The sequence below is a fragment of the Xenopus tropicalis genome, chromosome 8 (genome assembly GCF_000004195.4).
Source record: "Xenopus tropicalis strain Nigerian chromosome 8, UCB_Xtro_10.0, whole genome shotgun sequence".
NCBI lineage: Eukaryota > Metazoa > Chordata > Amphibia > Anura > Pipidae > Xenopus > Xenopus tropicalis.
This window is the reverse complement of record NC_030684.2, coordinates 25211363-25234449: the sequence shown is the minus strand read 5'-3', so window position 1 is coordinate 25234449 and position 23087 is coordinate 25211363. Positions and strand designations below refer to the sequence as shown.

The 23087-nt window shown below is 44.2% G+C and overlaps 1 protein-coding gene across 10 annotated transcripts in view; it reads right to left on the bottom strand.

Moving 5' to 3' along the window:
• The window catches only part of huwe1 (HECT, UBA and WWE domain containing E3 ubiquitin protein ligase 1), a 107072-nt gene that overhangs the window by 26915 nt on the left and 57070 nt on the right, over nucleotides 1-23087 (bottom strand). For 8 of the 10 annotated variants that reach the window (XM_031892168.1, XM_031892175.1, XM_031892170.1 and 5 more), the window contains exons 35-58: nucleotides 22918-23013; nucleotides 21923-22192; nucleotides 21592-21744; nucleotides 21000-21127; nucleotides 20839-20920; nucleotides 19381-19557; nucleotides 19094-19253; nucleotides 18416-18774; nucleotides 18076-18271; nucleotides 17783-17950; nucleotides 17499-17647; nucleotides 16207-16273; nucleotides 15689-15909; nucleotides 15402-15613; nucleotides 15045-15227; nucleotides 13798-13970; nucleotides 11851-11996; nucleotides 11695-11752; nucleotides 11518-11616; nucleotides 11276-11403; nucleotides 10326-10494; nucleotides 2356-2584; nucleotides 1995-2173; nucleotides 1490-1579 (exon numbers count right to left, since the gene is read on the bottom strand). In XM_031892168.1, the coding sequence (XP_031748028.1) occupies nucleotides 1490-1579; nucleotides 1995-2173; nucleotides 2356-2584; nucleotides 10326-10494; nucleotides 11276-11403; nucleotides 11518-11616; nucleotides 11695-11752; nucleotides 11851-11996; nucleotides 13798-13970; nucleotides 15045-15227; nucleotides 15402-15613; nucleotides 15689-15909; nucleotides 16207-16273; nucleotides 17499-17647; nucleotides 17783-17950; nucleotides 18076-18271; nucleotides 18416-18774; nucleotides 19094-19253; nucleotides 19381-19557; nucleotides 20839-20920; nucleotides 21000-21127; nucleotides 21592-21744; nucleotides 21923-22192; nucleotides 22918-23013 (3892 nt within the window). The remainder of the gene's footprint in view (nucleotides 1-1489; nucleotides 1580-1994; nucleotides 2174-2355; nucleotides 2585-10325; nucleotides 10495-11275; nucleotides 11404-11517; nucleotides 11617-11694; nucleotides 11753-11850; nucleotides 11997-13797; nucleotides 13971-15044; nucleotides 15228-15401; nucleotides 15614-15688; nucleotides 15910-16206; nucleotides 16274-17498; nucleotides 17648-17782; nucleotides 17951-18075; nucleotides 18272-18415; nucleotides 18775-19093; nucleotides 19254-19380; nucleotides 19558-20838; nucleotides 20921-20999; nucleotides 21128-21591; nucleotides 21745-21922; nucleotides 22193-22917; nucleotides 23014-23087) is intronic. The other 2 variants (XM_031892171.1, XM_031892176.1) reach the window with 2 other exon arrangements.

The window sequence follows — 23087 nt, the reverse complement described above, 5'->3', positions numbered from 1 at the left end:
TAGAGCCATTTGCGGCGGCTGTCAGACAAAACTCCAATATACAGGGCTGGATATCTCAAAACCGCATTGATAAACTCCAACTATATACTGACGACACTTTAATTTACTTAGGGGACAGGGGGCAATCCCTAAACGCACTTGTAGAACTCACGGCGGAGTTTGGAACAGTCTCAGGGCTAAAGGTCAGTCAGGCTAAATCCCTGCTTTTCCTAGCGGACCCGCAGCAGAACGGGCCTAGACCCACGCCTAGTCCACTACCAATAGTAAACCAATTCACATACTTAGGAGTAGAGATAGCACTCCCCATAACGACTGGGCCCCTTGATGGAGTGGATGGGCACCAAATATGCCGCATGGAGCAACCTGCCAATAGGACCCGCGGGTCGCATACAACTTATTCAACCAAAAATGATGTACGCCCTCTGGCACACACCAACGCCCCCCCCCAAAAACCTTCTTTGACAAACTGGACACACTTATGAGATCATTTATCTGGGGAAAGGGCTGCTCTCTGCTAAGTATGCCTCATCTGAGAAGGCCAAAAACAGGGGGTGGGATGGCTCTCCCTGACTTCAGAGTCCTGTACCTGGCGTCGCAATTGTCGCATCTATGCCCACTGGCCCCAGAAGGCCCCTGCTCTGCCCTATACGGCTTATGGCAGGAACTAATACCCCATATATATGCCCGTGGCAAGCCGCGCTGGTCCAGCCATCACTACTTCCCTGCAACCCTCTGGTGGCAGCAGGCCTACTACACCCCGGCAAAACTCCACACAATATACCCAGAGTCCTCCCCGCTCTGCTTTAGGTGTCAGGCGGACACTGGATCCCTCCTGCATACTCTCTGGTCCTGTCCACTATTAACCACCTACTGGGCTAAGATTCTTACTAAGCTAAATGAGGTGACAGGCGCAGACATCACCCCGTCCCCAAAAATATGTATACTTGGGATAACCTCTAGTCTAGAGACCAACCACAGTCTAAAGACACTCATAATTAAGGTGCTATTCCAGGCCCGTAGACAAATAACCCTTAACTGGAAAACCCAGATAGCCCCTTCTTATGGCTCATGGTTGAAAGCCATGAACGAGGTATACCTGCAAGAAAAGCACTCACTAGGTAGAAAAGGGAAGGGTATCACCTGTACCAATATCTGGGGGAGCTGGGCAGCATACACGGACCAGGAACCTATACCAAGCTAAGCATGCCCGACATACGCCAGTATCGACTTCCTGAGATTCAGGGCTCCCCAGATACCCACCTCTACGGCAAACCACTAAGGTACCCTACCTGCTAGAGGACAGGACTACTCTATACTCCAATGCATAAAAGCTGAGTGTTATTTATAAATGCAACTGTCTATTCTTCACAGTGAATGTATAACTGTATGCAGTACCGTGTTGTAACCTGTGAAACCTTGCTTGTATTGATGCCAATGCTTTGTTTTCAATAAAAACTTTTATTGTTAAAAAAAAAAAAAAAGTACTTACCAGATACACAGTCATGCATGCTTTCAGCATCCAAGACCTTACACTCTTCTGTCCAGCGGGTCAGCGCAGTTGGAATGCTGGAAAGTGTGCCTGTAACATGTTAAGGGAAACTATCATGAACTGGAACATAAAACAAAGACTGTGCAGTTTAGAAGTTCTTAACCTCTGATAATACTTCACATTCTCTTAATCTGCTTTTCTCCATTTTCTATAGGAAAAAAAAAAGTTTAACTTTTTTTCCTGCTGGTCTTTTAAGCTACAGCTGATCATCTCTAACCTACATAACCAGATTAACAAACATGGAAAACATGACTTTTCTGTAGCAGTGCAATGTAGGACAATGAATTCAAAAGAGCCAGCCAGCAAATTTTGTACGGACTGAACATTAGCAAGCTGTCTCGCCATAAACATGAGATATAATTTTTGTATAACTATAATGTAACCAAAAGGCTATATATGCATAATGTAAAAGTAACAAGGGATGGTTTTTATCTTTAGAACTTACCAGCCTGACTTGTGGCTGTACTCTGATCATGGAAAAAATCATCAAGCATCTCATCATCAGAGCGTGCTATGATGTGGACATCATCGTTGCCAACAAGTAGACGTGCTCGGCCACGACTCTGCAGAGGAAGACTGCTGCTTAGTTGCAAGATGTCAGCAGCGGCTGAGGGCCCCAGCAACCTAAAAGAGCCACGACATATTACACCCTGCTAAGATATATGCTTAGGTCCATATAATTATAATATATTATTATATTATATAATATTATATAAAATCAAGTAACTGTAAAGATAAGGCAGAATGCTATTAAAATAAAATGAAATGTTAGTAAGCCAGAACTGTGAATAACATGGCTGCCCTACCTCTGGAGGATTAAAGGTGGATTTGGCTGCCTGTTGCCAGGATAATGAACATGTATTGTGTGACCGGTGTTGGCTGTGAGTTGTCGGAGTGTTCTCTGGCTGCGCCCGATGCCCTGTGCCAGGCGAGTAGTGGAAGTGCCACTGCCAAGAGTCAAGGAGCCGTGATCAGCGTGTCGCACCATTAGGGGGTGTGTAGTAGGGATGTTACCAGGGGATGGAGGGATCTCAGCTGTCACACAAGAAAAAATTAACAGTGAGAAATAAAATGAAACCATTCTGCATTTAAATGTTTTTAATTTGAAGAAAAGCCAATATAGTGCCACAATTATAAGCAGTTATTAATTGAAAACCACAGTACAGTCAATCTATTAAAATGATCAAGCATTTTTTACTTTGATGTTTAAAATAAATAAGACCTGAAAGAACACAACGAATAAAAGATGTGGAAAAAATATTTTGTCGTTGAGGACAGCGCTCATTTTAAAATGTCTTAACAACGTGCACTTAAAAAGTCAATAGGTGATGGTCATTAACTATTGCTAATGTCAGTCCAAGCCCATGCTGCGAAAAAGGAATTTTGGTTACTTACCAGTAAAATCCTTTTCTCTCTTTATTGAAAGGGGGACACAGGCACTAGAGGTTAACTTCACCTTCTGGGAGGAAAGGACACTAAAAGAGTCTTGACAGCCCTCCCAGGGGGAGAGCCCATCTCTCCTCCGCAGCTACACCCCTTCAGAAGGCTGACACCACCCATAACGTGTAAAATAGATAAATGAACCAGGAAAAAAGAAAAAAACCAAACAGTTAAATGAAAACTGAGTTGTTGGGCTCCATCACTATCCCGTCATGTACAGGAAGAACACATGACCCATTGTCCAGCAGGACAAGGAGCTGAAAAGGGCTCCCACTGGGGAGAGTCCACGAAGGAGCTCCAATGCACAGAACACTCCAAGGAAAGTTCTCCACTAAAAGTTGTAAGCAGGGAAAGAGTGCCTGTGTCCCCCTTTCAATGAAGAGAGAAAAGGAGATTTATGTACTTACGGTTAAATCCTTTTCTCTCCAGTCGTAAGGGGGACACAGGGACCGTGGGGTAAAGGGCCCCTCCCATCAGGAGGCAGGACACTGAAGAACAGAGTTGTGGACCCTCCTCCTCCTCTCCCCTTTATCCCCTCTCAACCCGGAAGGGATTCAGTTTGTAACAAAGAATTAACTCATAACCGAACTACAACTCTCAACAGACTGAGGATAACTAGAACAAGAGTTCAGGGGGGGAAGCCCTGTGTCCCCCTTACGACTGGAGAGAAAAGGATTTAACCGTAAGTACATAAATCTCCTTTTCTCCCACGTCTAGGGGGACACAGGGACCGTGGGGATGTACCAAAGCCACCCCACAGTAGGGAGGGCAGAACTCTGACCATTTAGGAAATTACTGCCTGGAGTACCTTCCTTCCGAAGGTACCTTCCGCCGACAGGTATGTGTTGAATTGATAGAACTTAGTAAAAGTGTGGAGAGAGGACCAAGTGGCCGCTCTGCAAACTTGTTCAGCCGATGCGAAGTTCCTGTGTGCCCATGAGGTTCCCAGAGATCTGGTAGAGTGTGCTCTGATCTTGATTGGTGGCACCTTCTTCTTCGCCAGGTAAGATCTTCTTATTGTCTCCTTTATCCAGCGTGCAATGGTGGACCTTTTCTAGCTCCCGACGGAATCATGAATAGGGAGTCTGTCTTCCTAAAAGTTTGAGTGCGAGAAATGTAAGTCTTAAGCGCTCTGACCACGTCCAGTTGATGCAATCTGGTATCCTTGTCATTCTTAGGTCTGTTGCAGAATGAGGGTAGCACGATCTCCGTATTTATATGGAAATTGGATACCACCTTGGGCAGGAAGCCTGGTGTTGTCCTAAGTACTGCCCTATCCTCGTGGAAAACTAGGAAAGGTTCTGAGCAGGATAGTGCCCCCAGTTCTGACACTCTTCTGGCTGAAGATATTGCGACTAGAAAAACAGTCTTCCATGTGAGTGTCTCTATCCCCACCTCCGACAGAGGTTCGAAGGGACTGTCGAGGAGGGCGTTTAGAACCAGGTTTAGGTCCCATGGAGGTATGGGGTGTCTGAACGTGGGAGAGATGCGAGCAACACCCTGAAGAAACGTGCGAACGTCCTCTGAGAGGGCTATGCATTCCTGGAAGAGGATGGACAAGGCCGAGATCTGAGTCTTTAGGGAACCCAGTTTGAGACCCTTTTGAAGTCCTATTTGGAGGAATTGTAGAAACTGAGGTATTCTTAATTCCGTGAACGAGAGCTCTTCGTCCTCGCACAATTGTCGATAGCACTCCCACACCCTGTGGTAGATCTTTGACGTCACCGGTTTTCGGGCTTTAATCATGGTCATGATTACCTCCTCTGAAAACCCCTTCTGTCTCAACACTGACGCCTCAAGAGCCATCCCGTTAAGGTGAAGAGCTGAGGTTTGTGATGAAAAACCGGGCCCTGGGACAGAAGCTGTGGAAACACTAGGAGAGATATTGGAAGTTCTAATGAGAGTTCTAGAAGACTTGAGTACCAGGATCTCCTGGGCCACCGTGGTGCAACGAGAATCACCGTGACCGGTTCTCTGGCTATCTTCCGTAATACGCGAGGTAGCATTGGGAGAGGGGGAAACACGTATGCCAGTCGAAATCTCCACGGTAGGGTCATGGCGTCCACTCCTTCGGCCAGGGGGTCGCGGTACCTTGCATAGAATCTGGGGACTCTCCGATTGTGCCTGGAGGCCATGAGGTCTATTTCCGGCATCTCCCATTTCCGTGTCAGGCACAGAAATGCATCCTGGTGTAGTTGCCACTCTCCCGGGTCCAGATGGTGCCTGCTGAGAAAGTCGGCCTCTACGTTGCTCACTCCGGGGATGTGAATTGCCGAGAGTAGAGTGGCGGTTCTTTCTACCCACTCTAGGATGAAGGACACTTCCTGATTCGCCCTGTTGCTTCTTGTGCCACCCTGTCGATTTATATATGCCACTGCTGTGGCGTTGTCTGACTGTATTCGAACCGCTTGGTTTCTCAGAAGGCGTTCCCATGACTAGAGTGCTAGCAGTATGGCTCGTAGTTCCAATATGTTTATTGGTAGAAGTGCTTCCTCCTGGGTCCAAAGTCCCTGTGCGGCTCTTCCTTGAAAGGTTGCTCCCCATCCGGTGAGGCTGGCATCTGTGGTTACTATTAACCACACTGGTTCCAGAAATGTCTTTCCTTGTGTTAGCCGTTCCGGTGTTAGCCACCAGCTAAGCGACCTCAGAGAGTCCTCTGGTAGTGTTATTCTCTGATGAAGTGATGTCCTGTTCCAGAGTTTCAACACCGTCGTCTGAAGGGGCCGAAGACGGAACTGGGCTAACGAGACTGCCTCCATGGTGGAGACCATCAGTCCCAGAACTCTCATGCACATCTGGATTGTTGGGTGTGCTGTGGATCTGAGTATTCTGATCGATCTCTGGATCTTGAGCTGTTTGTCCCGTGGGAGGAATACCTTCTGTATGTCCGTCTGGAACTGTAGACCCAGGAATATCATGTTCTGGCTGGGAGATAAGGACGACATCCGAACATCCGGAGGCTCTGGACTGTCAGCTGTACATTGTGTTCGGCCAATGTCTTGGATCTCGCCTTGATGAGTAGGTCGTCCAAGTAAGGCATTATGAATACACCTCGGACACGAAGGAAGGCTGCCATGGATGCCATGTAGTGCAACAAATTGAAAGTGTTGATTCCGAAAGGCAAACCGGAGGTATTGTTGATGTGGTTGAAAAATTGGAACGTGCAAGTATGCGTCCCGAATGTCCAAAGAGGCCAGAAAGTCTCCTGGTTCCAGGGCTCGAATGATGGTGCGGACTGACTCCATTTTGAACTTGTGGTAGACTATCCATCTGTTCAGGAGCTTTAAGTCCAGAATAGGGCGGAAGGAGCCATCTTTCTTTGGGACTATAAAAAGGTTTGAATAGAATCCCCGGAACCTCTGGTTTTGGGGTACCGGTACAATTACCCCAGTCTTGCGCAGCTTTTCTATTATGGAGAGAAAGGCTTGCTATTTGGGTGTCTGATGTGGTACCCTGGACATGAAGAAATGTGCTGGAGGGATTTTGTGAAATTCCAGTCGATAGCCGGTTGCGACGGTCTGAACTACCCATGCGTCTTCCACGTGCAGTCTCCAGACATCCGCGAAGAACTGAAGACGTCCAACTATGGAACCCGCTTCTGGAGTCTCCCGAGTGTAGTCAGGACTGCCAGGGGGACTTTCCCTTGTTGGGGAAGCGTCCCTTGAATGATGACTGGTGAGTCGTGGTCGGATTGGTCTTGTTGTTGCGAAAGCCTTGACTGCGAAAGGAGTGACCCCTTCTTGGGTTGAAGGCTGATTTGGGTTTGGTTTGAGGCAGCAGGGTACTCTTGCCCCCCGTAGCCTGTGAAACCTGGGTGCCCCCTCTGAGGTTGCCGCGGAGCATGAAGCAGTGGTGTCAGATGATAGGGGCAGAGCTGGGCTGCAAGTTGAACAGAGCGGTTCAGTTTGGCCCTCTCTAAATTTGGTAAGGCATTTTGAGCAGGCAAAAAAGGACACCGCATGGTTAGGATGTCTGTCCCCCCTAGAGAAAAGATCCCCCCTACCGTCAGTCATGCTGATTGCCTGGAGTAGCACCGCAGAGTGCTGAGGTGTGGAGAGAGAGAAGAGGGGTGTCCGCACTCCCTGTCCCCCAGTTGAGTCCCCTGAGTTGCTGGCTGCTTCTCCCTGTGAGCCCGACCGCGTTGTGGGGAGCACGAGAGTGGCGCGAAGGAAGGGCGCGCACAAGTGACGTCACGCTGGCCGCGCCGCCGGCTGAGACGCGTAGCCGGCCGGAGCGCAGAGAGCAGAGCGGAGCCGACGTGGGAGGCTGCAGTCGCACGGGGTCATGTGGGTAGGAGTGCGGCACAGGCAGGCAGGTAGGGGGGGTTCTAGGGGTTGAGCGCTCACCTTACCGCTTGATGGGGGAGCGCCGATGCGGAGCATTTGTCTCCCTTACCTGTGCCCTTACAGGGCACGGATCGTTATTCCCGCGGGGGGGCTAGCTCTCAGTGAGCAGGCTAGGCTGACACGGCTTCGCCCCGGTTGTTAGTGCTAACCACTAACCGCAGATTCCTTTGATGGGCCTACCTAGAGGCCACTCCTAACCTCCTGAAGGCAGGACACTGAAATAACTGAATCCCTTCCGGGTTGAGAGGGGATAAAGGGGAGAGGAGGAGGGTCCACAACTCTGTTCTTCAGTGTCCTGCCTCCTGATGGGAAATTCCCTCTTTCTCTTTCATTATCAGGGGGGGACAGGCACCGGAGGGATGTTCAAAAGCTGTCCCTAAGAAAAAGGGTGGAAAAATGGACTTATGTTTGAGTATGCACTGCAGCCTGAAGCACCTTCCTGCCAAAAGCTGCCTCCGCCGAGGACGTAATGTGCACCTTGTAGAAACGAGTAAAGGTGTGAATAGAAGACCGTGTGGCTTCCTTGCAAATTTGCTCCACGGAGGCCAGATTCTTTGCTGCCCAGGAGACTGCCAAAGATCTGGTGGAGTGTGCCGTAACCCTAAGGGGGGGGAAAGGCTTGCCAGCAATCAGATAGGCTCTGGAAATCGTACCGCTGATCCATCTGGAAAGTGTCTTGGAAGCTTGCAGGCCCTTCCGTGGGCCAACGGGAAAAATAAGCATCAGACTTCCTAAACACTTCAGACCGACGTACATAGTATCTTAATGCCCGGACTATGTTGAGGGAATCAATCGCTTTCTCCTTGGTATTCTTAAGGTTAGGACAAAAGGAAGGCACCACGATGTCCTTGGTTTAGATAGAAGGCAGAGACAACCTTGGGAAGAAAGGAATGTAGGGCACATAGCATGTCCTTGTCTTGATAGAAAACAAGATAGGGGGTGCAATAGGAAAGGGCCGCAAGTTCCAACACCCACCTGGCTGAAGAGATAGCCTGCGCAATGGGCTCAAAGGGGGGCCCTTCAAGAACAGAGAGCACAAGGTTGACGTCCCAACCCGAGGCAGGTTGTCACAGCGGAGGGGCCATATGGAGGAAGGTTCTAATATTAGGATCCTGCGCAATCTGGCATCGGAAAAGGAAAGAGAAGGCCAAGATCTGGGACTTGAGAGAAGCCAAACGGAGGCCCTTCTCAAGGCCCTGTTGAAGCAAGCTAAGGATATGAGTTGTTTTGTAACAATTGGAGGAATATCATGGGCGAAGCACCATAAGACGTAGACTTGCCATGTTCTGTAATAAACCCTCACGGAAGACTGTTTTCTGGCGGCAATCATGGTGGAGATCACCCTGTCCTCGAAGCCCTGATGCTTGAAAATTAAGGTCTCAAAAGCCAGGTCACCAAATGGAACAGCTGAATATTCGGGTGGAACACTAGGCCCTGGCAAAGCAGATCTGGAGGTTGGGGAGAGGGATGGGATCGGCCTATGAAAGGCTGATAACCTCGGCGAACCAGGCTTTCTTGGGCCAATGGGGAGCGATCAACAATGTCCTGACTCGTTCTTGCTCTATCCGCTTGAGGATTCTGGGAAAAAGAGGCAGAGGGGGTAGGACGTGGGCGAAGGCAAACAGCCAAAGGGCTGTGAGAGCATCTACCCCTACGGCAGCTAGATCTCTGGACAGGAATATGAAGTGGGGGAGCTTGGCATTGGCCCTGGAGGCCATAAGGTCGACCTCCTGGGTCCCCCAGTGGGAGACAAGAGTCTGAAACACGGATGGAGAGCCCATTCCCTCAGCTGAGAAAGTCCGTAGTCCAGTTATCCACCGCTTGGGATGTGAACTGCAGAAATTGCACGAACATGCTTCCCCTGCCCAGGCCAGAATCTTTGAGACCTCCTGCATGGTGCCCCTTGCTGCGGGTGCCTCACTGCTGATTGACACATGCCACAGCTGTGGCATTATCGGTCTGGATTCTGAGAGGATTGCTCTGGAGAAGGTCTGTCCAGTGAAGTAAGGCCAGACAGATGGTGCCAAACTTCAGAACATTGATGGGAAGTGAGGTCTCTGAGGTTAGCAATCTGCCCTGGGCCATCAGGCCCTGGCAAACTGTACCCCAGGCCTCAAGACTGGCATTTGCAGTTATTACAGTCCAGTTGAGAATGGCAAAGGGCTTGCCCTGAGAAAGGCGGGCTGGGTGCATCCACCACAAAAGTGCCTTCCCCGTTGACCGGGGAAGGGAGATTGGGAAGTCCAGAACTGAACTCTCTGGGTCCCACTGACTGAGAATTGATCGCTGAAGTGGCAGAGTGTGTGGAGCCGCCAAGGGGAGGGGGAGCGAGACCAAGTGAGCCGGCGATGTACATCCCCATCCAAGCGGCAACAATGCATTCCTGTTGTGGAACCCATCACTGCAACTGGGGAAACTGTCAGGAGCCCAGTCCACAGATGGGAGCCGGAAGAATGGCCTCCCCAACCCCCATTTAGGAGCACATGGGACCGAGCCGTGGCTCCTGCCCATCCAGTGCAGCTCCAACTGGAGGTTGAATTGTTACTGCTGCTCCAGAAGCTGGAAAAGATAAAATAATTAAGTAAATCCCCAAAGGGGAGCTGTGCCCACTTACTAAAAGGAGTGACACTAAAAGAACTGGGTGGTGACAGCCTCCTGGAGGAGGTGTAACCTGCGGGGGAGCGATGGGCTGGGAGGGTTGTCAAGCCTCTTGTTCTTTTAGTGTCCTTTTCTGCCAGAAGGTGAAGTTAATTAACATATTGCCTGTGTACCCCTGGTAATGAAATAGAAATATGCATTTTTAAAGGGGTTCTGTACTAGAATTTATGGACCCAGTAAAAATATCTACAGCTTGATGTGCACTGGAAAATGAATAACCAGGTTTGTGTTGTCTACACTTATGGCTGGGTGTCTGCAATCATATTAACACAACACACTTTTCCAATATGCTTTGGCAACAAAGGAATTTCAGAGTGGAATCAGGTACTTACTGGCACTGGAGAACATGTTATCAAACTCTATGATTAAATCATCTTCTCTGTCAAAACGTTCAAAGCGTACAAGAGGTGAGGCATTCATGTCTGGATAATCCTCATCCAGTTCCATCTCTGAACAGTCATCATCATCATCCTCATCCCCTTCCTCACCCTCCTCATCATCCTATGAGAAACACAAGGATTATTTTTGATGGATGAAACATTCATGAAATACAATTATCTTCTAGAAATGCGCTAAAAATAATCAGTCAGGAAGCCATCATTTTTTCCATCAATAAACACTAAAGTGTGACCAACTTTAATAGGGTACTGGAAAATTGGAAGCCAATGTTTGCTTCTTTATTGCCAACTTTATGGGGGTTCCAAGGAAAACCTGTTGTTTAGGAGTTGTGATTAGAGAGCAGGCAATATGGAGATTAACAGCCCACCAATGCAAATTCTCCTGCATAAGGTAACAAATGGACAGGTTCTGCTAACCTTCAAGTGTGATGGGGAAGTGCTTTGTGTTTGAGATATCCTCCTGCACAGATAATGCAAAAAATGTGGAATGGTCGAAAATGATGCCCCAATGCACTAAAGGTTGAAAAATGCCACCCTTGGTGTGCAACATTGGTGTGGTTACACTAATGTACCCATGCCTTGCAGTATTGGAATTATCTGGCTTTAAATTCCTCAGCTAATGGTCAGTCAAGCGGTACTACATATCAAAAAGGTGCAAGCTTTTTTTTTCCCCCAGAGGAAATTTCGGCAACTGCGGGACATCGCAGTGACGCGTATGCCATCCCACCAGAGTTTTACATTCTAACCGGTGGGATGGCATTGCAGGGAGATTAGTCGCCTGCCCTAAAAGTCAAACAATGGGAAGTTTAAGATAAAAGCAGAAGGATGATTGGTTCAAAAGAATGAAAACCTTTTATAACCAATTTTGATCACTTCCAAGATACCTGATCGTCCTCATCTTCCTCTTCCTCCTCCTCTTCCTGGCTGTCATCTTCATCTTCATTGCTGCCACTGCTGTCCTCTTCTTGGGTGTGCTCTTCCTCATCCTCTGGGTCTAAGATGTTCATAGAGTCTATTATAGGTGAGAGATTATGAGCTTTACATGGCTACGCTTCACATTTAGATGGGAATATTTACTACAAGATGCAACATCTTGGCTGAGTATGTTTGACGGCAAGCTCCTTACCTTCTCGATTAGCCTGAAGAGTGGAGGCTTGGCTGAGGTTAGTAGGAGGCTCATCCATCAGCACATCTTCCTGTGATTCATCTTCTCCGACCCGGTTACCTGACATAAATGACTAATTTAATTCTACAGCGCCAATACCAGATGACAAATATACTATAGAACAAGAAGTAAAATTACCTGCAGCACCATCCCTTTCAAGAAGTTCATCTATCAGATCTTCAAGCTCATTCTCTACCTAAAAACAATTGTTTACAAAGTATTGTAATTACAAGGCTAGTATCATCCCCAAATCGGAAAAAAACCAAAAGCAGCTTGCAAGAAGACCTTTAATACCTGCATTTCTTGTGTAGTAAGGACTTCAGGCTGGCCAGCAATAACCACAGCATCAGTCTCTGTCTCTCCATCCATGATGTCTCCATCAGCTACTTCAGCATGAGAAGCATCTGGGTCCTCTTCCTGCACTTCTGTTCCTGTTTCACCTTTATCAGAAGGCATCAAAAATTAAAAGAAAAATACATTCACAAAATATAGGTATTTCAGGCAGTATCCATGAAAGCAAATAATTCTATTTTTTACTTAACAGTAACTAAGGTGTGGCAAAACAATTCTATTGTTTTCAGTAGACAAGGTTTAGATATGAGATCTTATAAATTGTTTCCCAATAATTTTTTTTTTGCCATTCTCTACACTCTAAGGCAGTGCTGTCCAACTTCTGTGGTACCGAGGGCCAGAATTTTTCTGGACTACATGGTGGAGGGCCGATAATGGAAGCCAGTTTGACCACTCCCCCTTTTTAAACCATACCAATGTTATCACAAGAGCTTTAAAGGACAAGGAAAGGCTAAGTTACTTGGGGTGCCAAAATGTTAGGAACCCCCAAGTGACTTTAATCGCTTACCTTGTACCCCGGAGTGGTGCCCCTGTTAGGAGAAAACAGCACCAGCCCAGGGTACCTGTAGCAAGCGCTTCCTCCTTCCTGCTTCGTTTTGCCGGCTAATTCCCGGGACCGGCGCATTAGAGTGAAAAGCTGACTTCTCTGTTAAAGTCCAGCTTTTTTACTCCACTGCGCATGGCAAGCGAAGCAGGAAGGAGGAAGCGACGCAGCTACCCCAGGCTGGTGCTGTTCTCTTAGAACTGGGGTACAAGCCTGCAGTAAAAGGTAGGCGATTTAAATTACTTGGGGGGTGCCTAACATTTTGCCACCCCCAAGTGACTTTGCCTTTCCTTCTCCTTTAAAGACCATAACCATATTAATCGTGGTAGCACAGCAAAAACCCAAATGGTGCTCACTGTAGAGATATCACCCTTCATTCATATGTGAAAGAATTATATTATGTCATATTAAGACATCCCTTCACTTAAATCCATATGCCTCCTCCTCCCCTGTGTATAGCTCAGGAAATTTTATGTAGAGAACTCACTGTTAGTAATACCAGGGCTAAGTGCAAACAGGATTTAACTTAAACAACCCTATGTGACCCTAGCGTTGTTAGGTGCATCCCTAATCTGGCCTTTTAATGATATATCAAATCATTTGCTAACCAATGTATATTTAGGTTGTCATACAAATATCAGCCCCTGCACTTGTCTTCTATTTCCTACCCAACTTGAGGTCAATGGACCTCGATGTAGTGTTGCAACAAATCAAGCGGTGCTCACAGTCTTTTTTTTTTGGCAAATGTCAAACTTCTGTTGGTGTCTTTCAAACCAATAAAAGTGTTACTTACAGTAATACACCAAATTCAATTATTATTGCAAGACATTTTGTAGCATTGGGTGCAATTTAAGAGTAATGCTAATTTTAAACTACTGAATCTGAAATGTTTTTGTTCACAGAAAAACCTACTTTTATCAGATTTGTACATGCAGAGTAAGACTCTTGAACAGGTTTGATATTTGTTCAAATATTCAGTAGAAAAGTTAGTTAAATTATAAATATACAGTGGAGAGCAAACTACAATTAAATTGCAATGGGATCTGTTCTGTAATTCCTCAAAATGATGAACTTTCCATTCCAGACCTTGGCACTGCCCCTGGATGATGTCAATAATCATGTGGAATCATTAGATCACATGGACCATTTTATACATTTCCTGTCTTACAACAAGAATATAAGTAGTATATAGCAATAATCTGTGTAGGTTGTGGTTTTACAAACAAGGTTGCTAAGCCCAAAACAATTGGAATGGAACATGCATATACAGCAATGTTTGGCAGGCTGAATGGATAACAATCTACAGAAAGTGCACATAAAAACGAATGATCAAAACTCTTATTTACCTGTATCTGGCTGATTACTGTTGGGATCCTGGGCTGTTCCATGTGTATCTGCCTCAGATTTATTCTTTCCTGAAGTCCCTTTGCTTCCAAACAAACTGCTGGGTTGATTGACAATGCGAGACAGTGTCTCGAGTGGCTTCAGTGCTGCATTCACGGTGTTTGCCATATTTGGACTGTACAAAGGGGGCGGTAGCATTACAATAACTGGATTTATAGGCACATATAATCAATACTTTGCAGTTACGAATTTAAATCCAGAAAATATTTGTACTCTTTATTTTAACAAGTATCACTGAAAAACATTTTAGCAAAGTAAATCACAGCAGTTTTTAAAGATTTTCCCCCTTAGAACAAATGCTAACCTGCATAGGTGTTTAAACTGCCAACACCACCAAACCTAAATAAATAACTTTCTATACATTTACAAAATATGTTATTTCTGTCTAGCATACACAAATTAATTAATTCTTGGGAGCAACAGTTTTAATTTGTACACGAAAAGTGTAATTGTTAAGATAATTAGGGAGCTGTGTATGACATATGACTCATTATGTTCGCCCCCGCACAGTTAATAATATCAGCTCAGTCTTCTATGGTAGCCTCTGTCAAGGCATCTCACACAAAAGAGAAAACAGGAAAACAACCATGATGAGTAAAATGCAATTTGTTTTACTTTACATATTTTTTTTCAAGTGCATATCTGATAAGGGGCATTTAAACATAAAACATGTTGTATGAGCAATATAACTTCAGAGAAACTAGTGGATTGTCACCTATATTTTCATAAATTACATTTGACAGTGAGGTTATTTTCAGGCATTCCCTGAAACCTCCACAGTAACATGCAATAATAACCACAACAGGAGCAGATACATTTTTGAGTGTATAAATATCATGCAAGAGTCAAATTTTTAAAGATAAACTTTATAGGGAAAAATGGCCAAAAGAAGTTATGGTCATAAAAAACACCAAGGGGTATATTTATCATGCAGCGTAAAAAGTGGAGTGAAGCATTACCGATGATGTTGCCCAGGGCAACCAATCAGCAATTCAATTTCAAAAGTTATAAAGCCAAAGCAAAGCATCTGATTGGCTGCTATGAGCAACACCACCGGTGATGTTTTACTCCACTTTTTACACAGCATGATAAATATACCCCCAAATGTACAGGGTGACACTTTATGGAATACTTGTTTTATTCTGTCAGCTGTGGTTTACTCCATTTACCCAAAAAATAGCATGCTCACCTGGATAAATCAAGGCTGTGAGGGACCCTGGCTAAATCACTAACCAGCCCCTTTTTCAAAAAGAGTCTGATGATGTTGTTCATGCCATTGTGCTGGGTTTTGGTGGTTGCTGTGCTGTAGAAGCTGGAGGTGGATGGACATGACTCCATAATGGTACTGATAATGCACATCACAGCCTGCAACCTTCAAAGGCAAACAGTGAAACAATTACACACACTATAAATATTAGCCATGGCCCTTAAAAATTAGCCACTGTGATTTTACTCCTGTGCAATGCATAATATATGGTTTGCATATCATGCTAAATGACAAGACATTTTCCAACAAAGAAAAAAAATGTCAGCGTTACATGCTTACCTAGCATGCTTCTCCGTGCTCTCAGCCATTGCTAGGGCTCTGCCAAGAGCTGCCTTTACTTCATTCACTAGTGCAACCTGGGCATCAGTGCCACTTCCTGCTGCAGCAAGGCTGGCTAAGAAGAGGCGGGCTAGGGCTGGTGTGTCCTTGTCCTCTGCATTATGTGTGTGGGGTAGCAGGTGATCCAGCACAAACGCCAATACACTGCAATCCTGATGTACAAATACAATGTGTTTACTAAGCTGTCTAGACTGGAGTAACAGCAATATGCCTGTCCCCTTCCTTACCTCTTTAATTAGTTCAGATTGTCCTGCAGTGTAATTGTAGGTGGCGATCAGCGAGGCTATTCCGACATAGGACCTGACAAGTTCAGCAAGTAGTCGAAGAATGGAAGAGGTAGGCAGCAAAGGCTTACTACCTTTTGCCTTCTGCTTTCCATCTTCTGAACTACGGTCTCCTTCCTTATCTTTCTTTAACCCTTCTCGGTTTTCTTCAGGTGTTAAGGCAGCTAATGGAAACAAATGATTACAGTTTATCCCATTTGTTATTAAACTTAAAGTGGCTATTTGTGTTTCACAATGCGTTCTGCCTTTTGTTTTAAATTAAACACATTGTTTGTTCCTTGTTTCACTATATGGTAAACCCAAGGCCACATCCATAATCATGGGACCCCATACTACTAAGTTGGAAGGACCAACTCCCCCTCAAAAATTCTATACAAGCCCAACATAGGTGAATAATTCCCATTTAAGGAAATATCACAGGGATCAGGCAATCTAGGAATCAAAACCTTTTAGACACTCACTTTCACCTTGAGGTGTACCAGACTGAGGTGTTTCGGCAGCTGTGCTGTCAGCAGTAAAGACTCGCGCCTATAAAAGAAAAAGTGTGCAAAAGTAAGCAGTCAATAAAACAGAGTGCGAACTGCATATTATACTAAAAGAAAAGGGTATAGTAAAGAGCCTTGTTAAATATACTTCCCATTGTGCACTGTCCAGAATAAGTTTAAGGCTGTTAGCTATAAGCTTTTTTTATTTTTTTGTTTATCACCGGAGTAAAACATGTGTCTAAGGTCTCTTGGTCTTAGTGAAGTCATTTTAACATGAATAGTAAACTGGTTACAGGATCAGGTACAGAGGGTGGTTGTTAATGGTACATTCTCTACTTGGAGTAAGGTTCTTAGTGGGGTCCCTCAGGGTTTTTTACTGTGAGAGCTGTGAATCTGCGCAATTCTCTCCCTGAATCAGTTATACTGGCAGATAAATTAGATTCAAGAAGGGGTTGGATGACTTTTTAGCAAGCGAGGAAATACAGGGTTATGGGAGATAGCTCTTATTAAAAGTTAATCCTGGGACTGGTCCGATTGCCATCTTGGAGTCAGGAAGGAATTATTTTCCCCTCTGCAGCAAATTAGAGAGGCTTCAGAAGGTTTTTTTTTTTTTTGCCTTCCTCTGGATCAACTAGCAGTAAGGCAGGTTATATATAGGCATATCAAGTTGAACTTTTTGGATACATGCCCTTTTTCAACCTAACTTACTATGTTACTATGCAGAGTTATAATAGTAACATAGTTAGTAACATAGTAAGTTAGGTTGAAAAAAGATGCATATCCATCATGTTCAACCATAATGCCTATACACAACCTTTCTAACTTCTAGTTGATCCAGAGGAAGGCAAAAAAAAACCCACCTGAAGCCTCTCTAATTTGCCGCAGAGGGGAAAAAAATCCTTCCTGACTCCAAGATGGCAATCGGACCAGTCCCTGGATTAACTTGTACTAAGAGCTTTACTCCAGCAAATAGGCTGCATGGGTGATGGCTGATGGAATTGGAAGGGTGACTATTACAGACACAGCATTAGCACCCCATATAACCTAGCTGTAGAACTATAATGCTTTTACAAAAACCCTTCATGGGCCATAGGCTGATAGCAATGGAGGAGTGACTAATACATGCACAACATTAGAACTTTCTTACAATTCTGTTTGCCTTACTCAATCAGGCCAAGGATTTGATAGCCCAAACCTCATCTGGAAGCAGTGACTAAGACACTAAAACACAAAGATTTGCAGAGAAGTAAAAAGAAGAAAGGTCTTACGTTGATGGCAAAACTGGTCTGACCATCAAAGTCGCTTCCCTGTCTGGTTAAGTCCCGATATTGCTGGAAAACCTCATCACCCATGTCCTGTAGGATCTGGCTGACTTCCTGGTTCATGCCAACAGGTTTTTGCTCAGACTTTTCAGATACTTTTTTTTGGGGGGGGGGGGGGGGGGGGAAGAAAGAAAACAACTCCTGTTACAACCATAGAGTTTTCTTACAGAGATGAACTTGCAGCTTTATAGCACTTTTTTTGGAAACAAATAAACTATTACAACTTGTACCTTCCTCAGGGGCGTGGTAAGCTGCCAGTGCATTCAGCATGTCATAGATTACTTCCTTAATTGTATCAGGGATGACTGGCAAGGTGGAGGGCTTTATAGGGGTGGTTTTAACCAACTGAACTGCATTAGGACCTTTGATCCGAAGGTTCTCAAACTCATCATCAGAGGCTAAACACAAGAAAAAAAAAAAAAGAAATTACAGAACTACTATTTTCAACAACTATTTTCCATATTGAGTAGCCCAGTAACTGGTAAACTCATAGAAACTCACACAAGATCTCACAAAAACGTACCAGTTCCAGATCCACGAGGTGCAGGGAGAGCAATGCGAATGCAACTGTTTGCCACTTCAGTGAAAATGTCAGGGTTTCGACAAGCTGCTGGACCCAGTACTCTAAGTATATAGTTGATTTCACGCGAACCCAGGCTTCCAGACACAACCCCAGATGTGGTACTCCCTGCCCCACTAGTTGCTGCAGACCGTACAACCTTGACAATACAATTAAAAGAAGCAAATAGTTCATGTGGCACAGACAAATTTATGTGCATTTTAGAGATGACAATGCATTTCAGGACAAAGTACACCAGTGCTAAACAATCTATTGTTCCAAAATAAATAAATTGGGGGGTTACCTTTTCCATGGTGTGCTGGAGGGTGCAAGGATCCTCTATGATGTGCCTAAATAGGAGCGTCACAAGGGGAGTAAAGCCATTGAATCCAGAGCTTTGAGTTAAGCTGAGGATCATTCGAGTGCTCTTAAGCTCTGCAAACATCATGGCATATTTGTGGTCACGTGTGAGACGCAGGCAAAGACGCAAGGTTGCATGAAGAGTATCTGGATCAACAGGAACACCAAGCATGCCGACGCAGGAACGTATAAGGACGGTCACCATTTCTTCAGCCAGACCCTGAATTACTATGTCTCCAACTTTGGGCTCTTCAGTTGGTGCATCTTTCTCAGTGGAAGAGGTTTCAGGAACTGGAATGGGCTCTATCAGCACAGACAGATACAAACTTACAGTTAGGGAAATAAGCGCTATACAAATTAGGCAATCAACAAATCGTCAATAAAAACGACATAAAAACCTCCCCTTACATTTACTGGATTAGTAAAGGGAACCGGAATACAGGCCTAGACTGAGCTCCAATATAGGCCCTGGCATTGCAGGTACACAGAGGCCCAAAAATCCCCCCACCAGTCCACTAAACAGTGAATGTGTATGGCATCTTACAGCAGCCCCTCTGGCATTTGCCAGAATCCACAGATTGCCAGGGCCTGACCTGAAAGCAATATTAGACTCAAAACTTACCAGGCACTTTTTCGTCTTTTTGCTTTGCTTCAACCTCCTTTGCCTCCTCAAGTGTCTTTTCAAGTTCCTGTCCATTTCCATTTTTTCCACTCTTTAAAAGTCTCGGAACACGCAAGAGAGTCAGCATGACAGGTCGTCTATTGCCGGTCTCTTCATTTACCTGAAAAGAAAATTTAATTGCAACATGACAGTCTAAGTTGGAAAAAAGTTGTATTGTAATGGGATTCATTTTGTACAGATGCTTTTTTTGCTTCTAAACATAGGTATAAAAACAGGTTTAAAAATACCTGAACCATTGTGGTAAACTGCACAGTATATCTTCGACGGCCAGCTGTAAATCGCACACATGTTTCTCCTGCTTTCCAGGCTGCATCAATAGTGCTGTTGTTACTAGCACTGTAGCTGCACCAACGGCCAGACCGATCATCAAACCATCGCCAGTTGTTTCCATTAGCTTGAAGGTACTGTAAGGTGCAAAATAACCATAAAGCTACTAGTTGGCTAGGGAAGAAAAGTTGTTAGACCTAAAGGTGCCAACACGTTATCAGATACAGGAAGTATAAAGAAAAAGCTATAAAATAGAAAGAGGCAAACCACTGGAGCACACAATGACACTTATTTTTATGGAATGGTATTTGTAGCGCTTGGTGATATCAACAAAGAGCTGCCTCACTATGACCCTCTTTCTTTGTTAAATGTCTGCATTATTTGTTGATTACCAACATTTTGCATAGGATCGCAATATCAGCGCAGACAGCTGGGGTGCCATTTCTCTCATGTGAGGTGGCAGGGCAATCTATGAAAATATATGAAATCTTCTCCTCCCTTCTATGCTCAATGAACCCTCCTCAGTTTGAAACTATAGCACAGGAGGTGACAAAGAAGAAGAGTAAGGAAAGGAGGCGTCAACTTTCAACCACGAGATAAGAAAGCAACCACTCCCACACAAAACAATGTTTTGTACAGGATAAAGCAATCTGGTCTATTCTATCTGCACATACATTGCAAGATAACGAGAAATGTATTTAGTGGCAATGGCAAGCACAAATAGGCAATCAAAACTATGCCATTCTTTACCATGAAGAAATTATGATCATGCCCTTGGCAATACATATCTATTGGCCAGAGCTATTTATCTAGCTATTTACCCAGGATACTGCTGTATGATGCCTGGACACACAAAAGCAGCTTTAACCAGCACTTCTCATTTAGACCATGCTTTTGTAGGGTGGATTTTTAGTAGTACGCCACCCACTCTTTAATTCAGGAAGTAAAGCATATATGGCAGTGGATACCAATTAAATTACTGCTCTCTCATATATATAGCTAGAGAAATTCATAGGGATAGTTCTGTATTCATAAGAAACTCTGATATTGCCTCTTTAAATGGGAAAATACACATACTGCATAGAAATATAAAAAAATTGGTATCTTAAAATGGAAAAAGAAGAGGTGTTGTTTAGGATGGCTCCGGATGGACTTACAGAAAAAAACGAATATTCAAGACAACTAAAGGGGTTTCCCAATTTTATCTGTTTGTCTCAGGTAGAAGAATACTGATAAGGTTATACAATAAAAGGATATGTATATTAATTCAAATATGCCTTGACAATACCTACATCGAACTGCAACCAGGGAAATCACTTCTCTGGTAGCTCTCTATAGAGCTGTTACACTCACAAGTGCCCACTTGCTTAGAACAAGGAAAAAAAAAAAAAATCATACTTTATATACAAAAGCCTTACCCTGTTCATTTGCATTCTTCTTTTAGAAGAAATTGAGGTCTTCTCATAAAAATCTATTAAGAGGAGGACTGGTGTAATCCACCTTAATGGAAAAGAGAGGGCGGTCATTTAGGTATTGGGAGAGTGAGCAGTTTTTTTGTTTTTTTTTTTTGAAAACTTACTTTGGTGTCTGAACTTCCTTTTGCTCCTTGGCTGCCTGCAAACATGGCTGAACCACTTCAAGCAGCTTAATTAGTACGTTAAGTATTCCACTTGTTTCAACAACTCTAGCACATGGCAGTTTTAGCTCCTAAGAAAAATTAAAACAAATCCATTTAAAATGAAAAAAAACAAACATTTTGCTCAAGGAAAACTAGAGTAAACAACACAATTAATGCAAAATATTTTCTACTATTAAGTAGATTACATGCAATGAACTATACATTTTCAGTAAAACATTGGTATAGGCTAATTTACACAGTCATAAAAAATCTGTATAAAGAAATTATTCTACACATCTCATGGCACCTGGAAAAGCATGCTGTAATATGTGCACCTTTGTGAAAGCTTTAAATGCATGATTAAAGGACAAGAAACCCATGTTAAGTGTAAATTTCCCAAACTACTGTCTACTCTAGCCCCTTAACACATTAAACACTGGAGAATAAATTTCATGTCCCCTGGTACAAGACATTCCCTTGAACCCTCAAATGTCTCCTCTGGTTCTTTATAGGAAATTCTCAGTTCAGAAAGAGCAATATATAATTACATTACCTCAAACAGCAGTGTGAGCAAAAGGATGCGAGTGGCCAAGTTAGAAGCTTGAGGAAGAGTAGCCATTTGGCTGATCCACTCAGACACAGTTTTTGTGTCACTTGTGGTCAGCGGCAGTGCAGCTTTAATAAGAACATCAGCGGCTTCCCATACCTAGGAAGAAATTTCTACTTTAAGTTCATGAATAAAATAAAACTTGAAAATGCAAAAAAACACATCCAAAACAGAATTTCTACGCAAACAGAAAAAAACATCTCTTGGTTTGGTGGAGAACTCATCGGTTTAGGAATCAGGAAAGTGAACAAGTTAACAAAATGAACACCTGTCTCACCTGGTTAACCACTTGTTTTAGAATCATGTCTCGATAGTCTGCCCCATTGCGCTTTATGGCAGTCATTATAAGATCACACACTCTATAGACTGTGTCTGGCAGCTCATCAAGCAAGTGGAAGCAGCCAGGGAGCATGGTGTCTGTGAATCCTTGAAGCTCATCCTGTTCCAGGGGTTCTGCATCTTGAAACTTTTCCAAGCATTTAGCTTCCTCTTCCTCTTGTTTTTCTCGTGCCTTGCGTTCCTCCTCTTCTTTCCGCCGAGCAGTTTCCTGTAGGGATTGAAGAGTGATGCTAAATTTAGAGGAAAGGAAATTTAATTTGAAGCAGTGTAGGTGGCTTTTCATGCTGAGGGCAACGTTGTGAAATGTTCTTCTGAGTGATGTGATGGCAGATTCTGTTAATGCCTTTAAGAGGGGCCTGGATGAGTTCTTGAACAAGGCTATTGCAATACTAAAATCTACAATTAATAATGTATTCATGTTGGTATATATGGTTTACATATGTTAGTGTATACAAAGGTCAGTATAGGTTTGTGTGTGTGTGCCAGATTCACTTGGAAGGGTTGAACTGGATGGACTTTGGTCTTTTTTCAACCCCACTTAACTATGTAAAGAATATTACATTTAGAAAACCACAACTGGCAGGCAAAGTTAATCAGTTTTTTTTGTACCCTACTTTGTATCCTGGTAAATAAATCTGTTTGCTAGAACTTGCATTTTATATGCCCAGAGCATATTTATCTTACACAGGTCTACCTGTCCCCTCTCATCAAAAAATGTAACAATAAGAAACTTTTCGCCAAATGCTGAGAAGGAGGTGGGAATAGTGGATGGGATGGGAAAAAAGGAAGGGTAGATTGGACAAAGATGGGATTAAGGGTGTGTTTTTAACCTTTTCTAACGCAGGAACAAGAGCCAGCGCCCTTCACTCTATCCATCACCAAAACCTGCCCTTAATAAACTTTTAATGATCCCTTTATCCTCTTTTACTGTACCTCGGGCAGTTCTGCCCTCTGTTCCATAGGGATATCTTGTCCCAGCGACATGGCAATGGCTCTCAGCATCTGATCTTCCTCTGACATACTTAAGTCCTGCAGAGCAACAACAGATACCCCTGTTAGCTGGCTGCTCTGCAGAACAAGGTGGTAGGATATGAGTGTAAGGA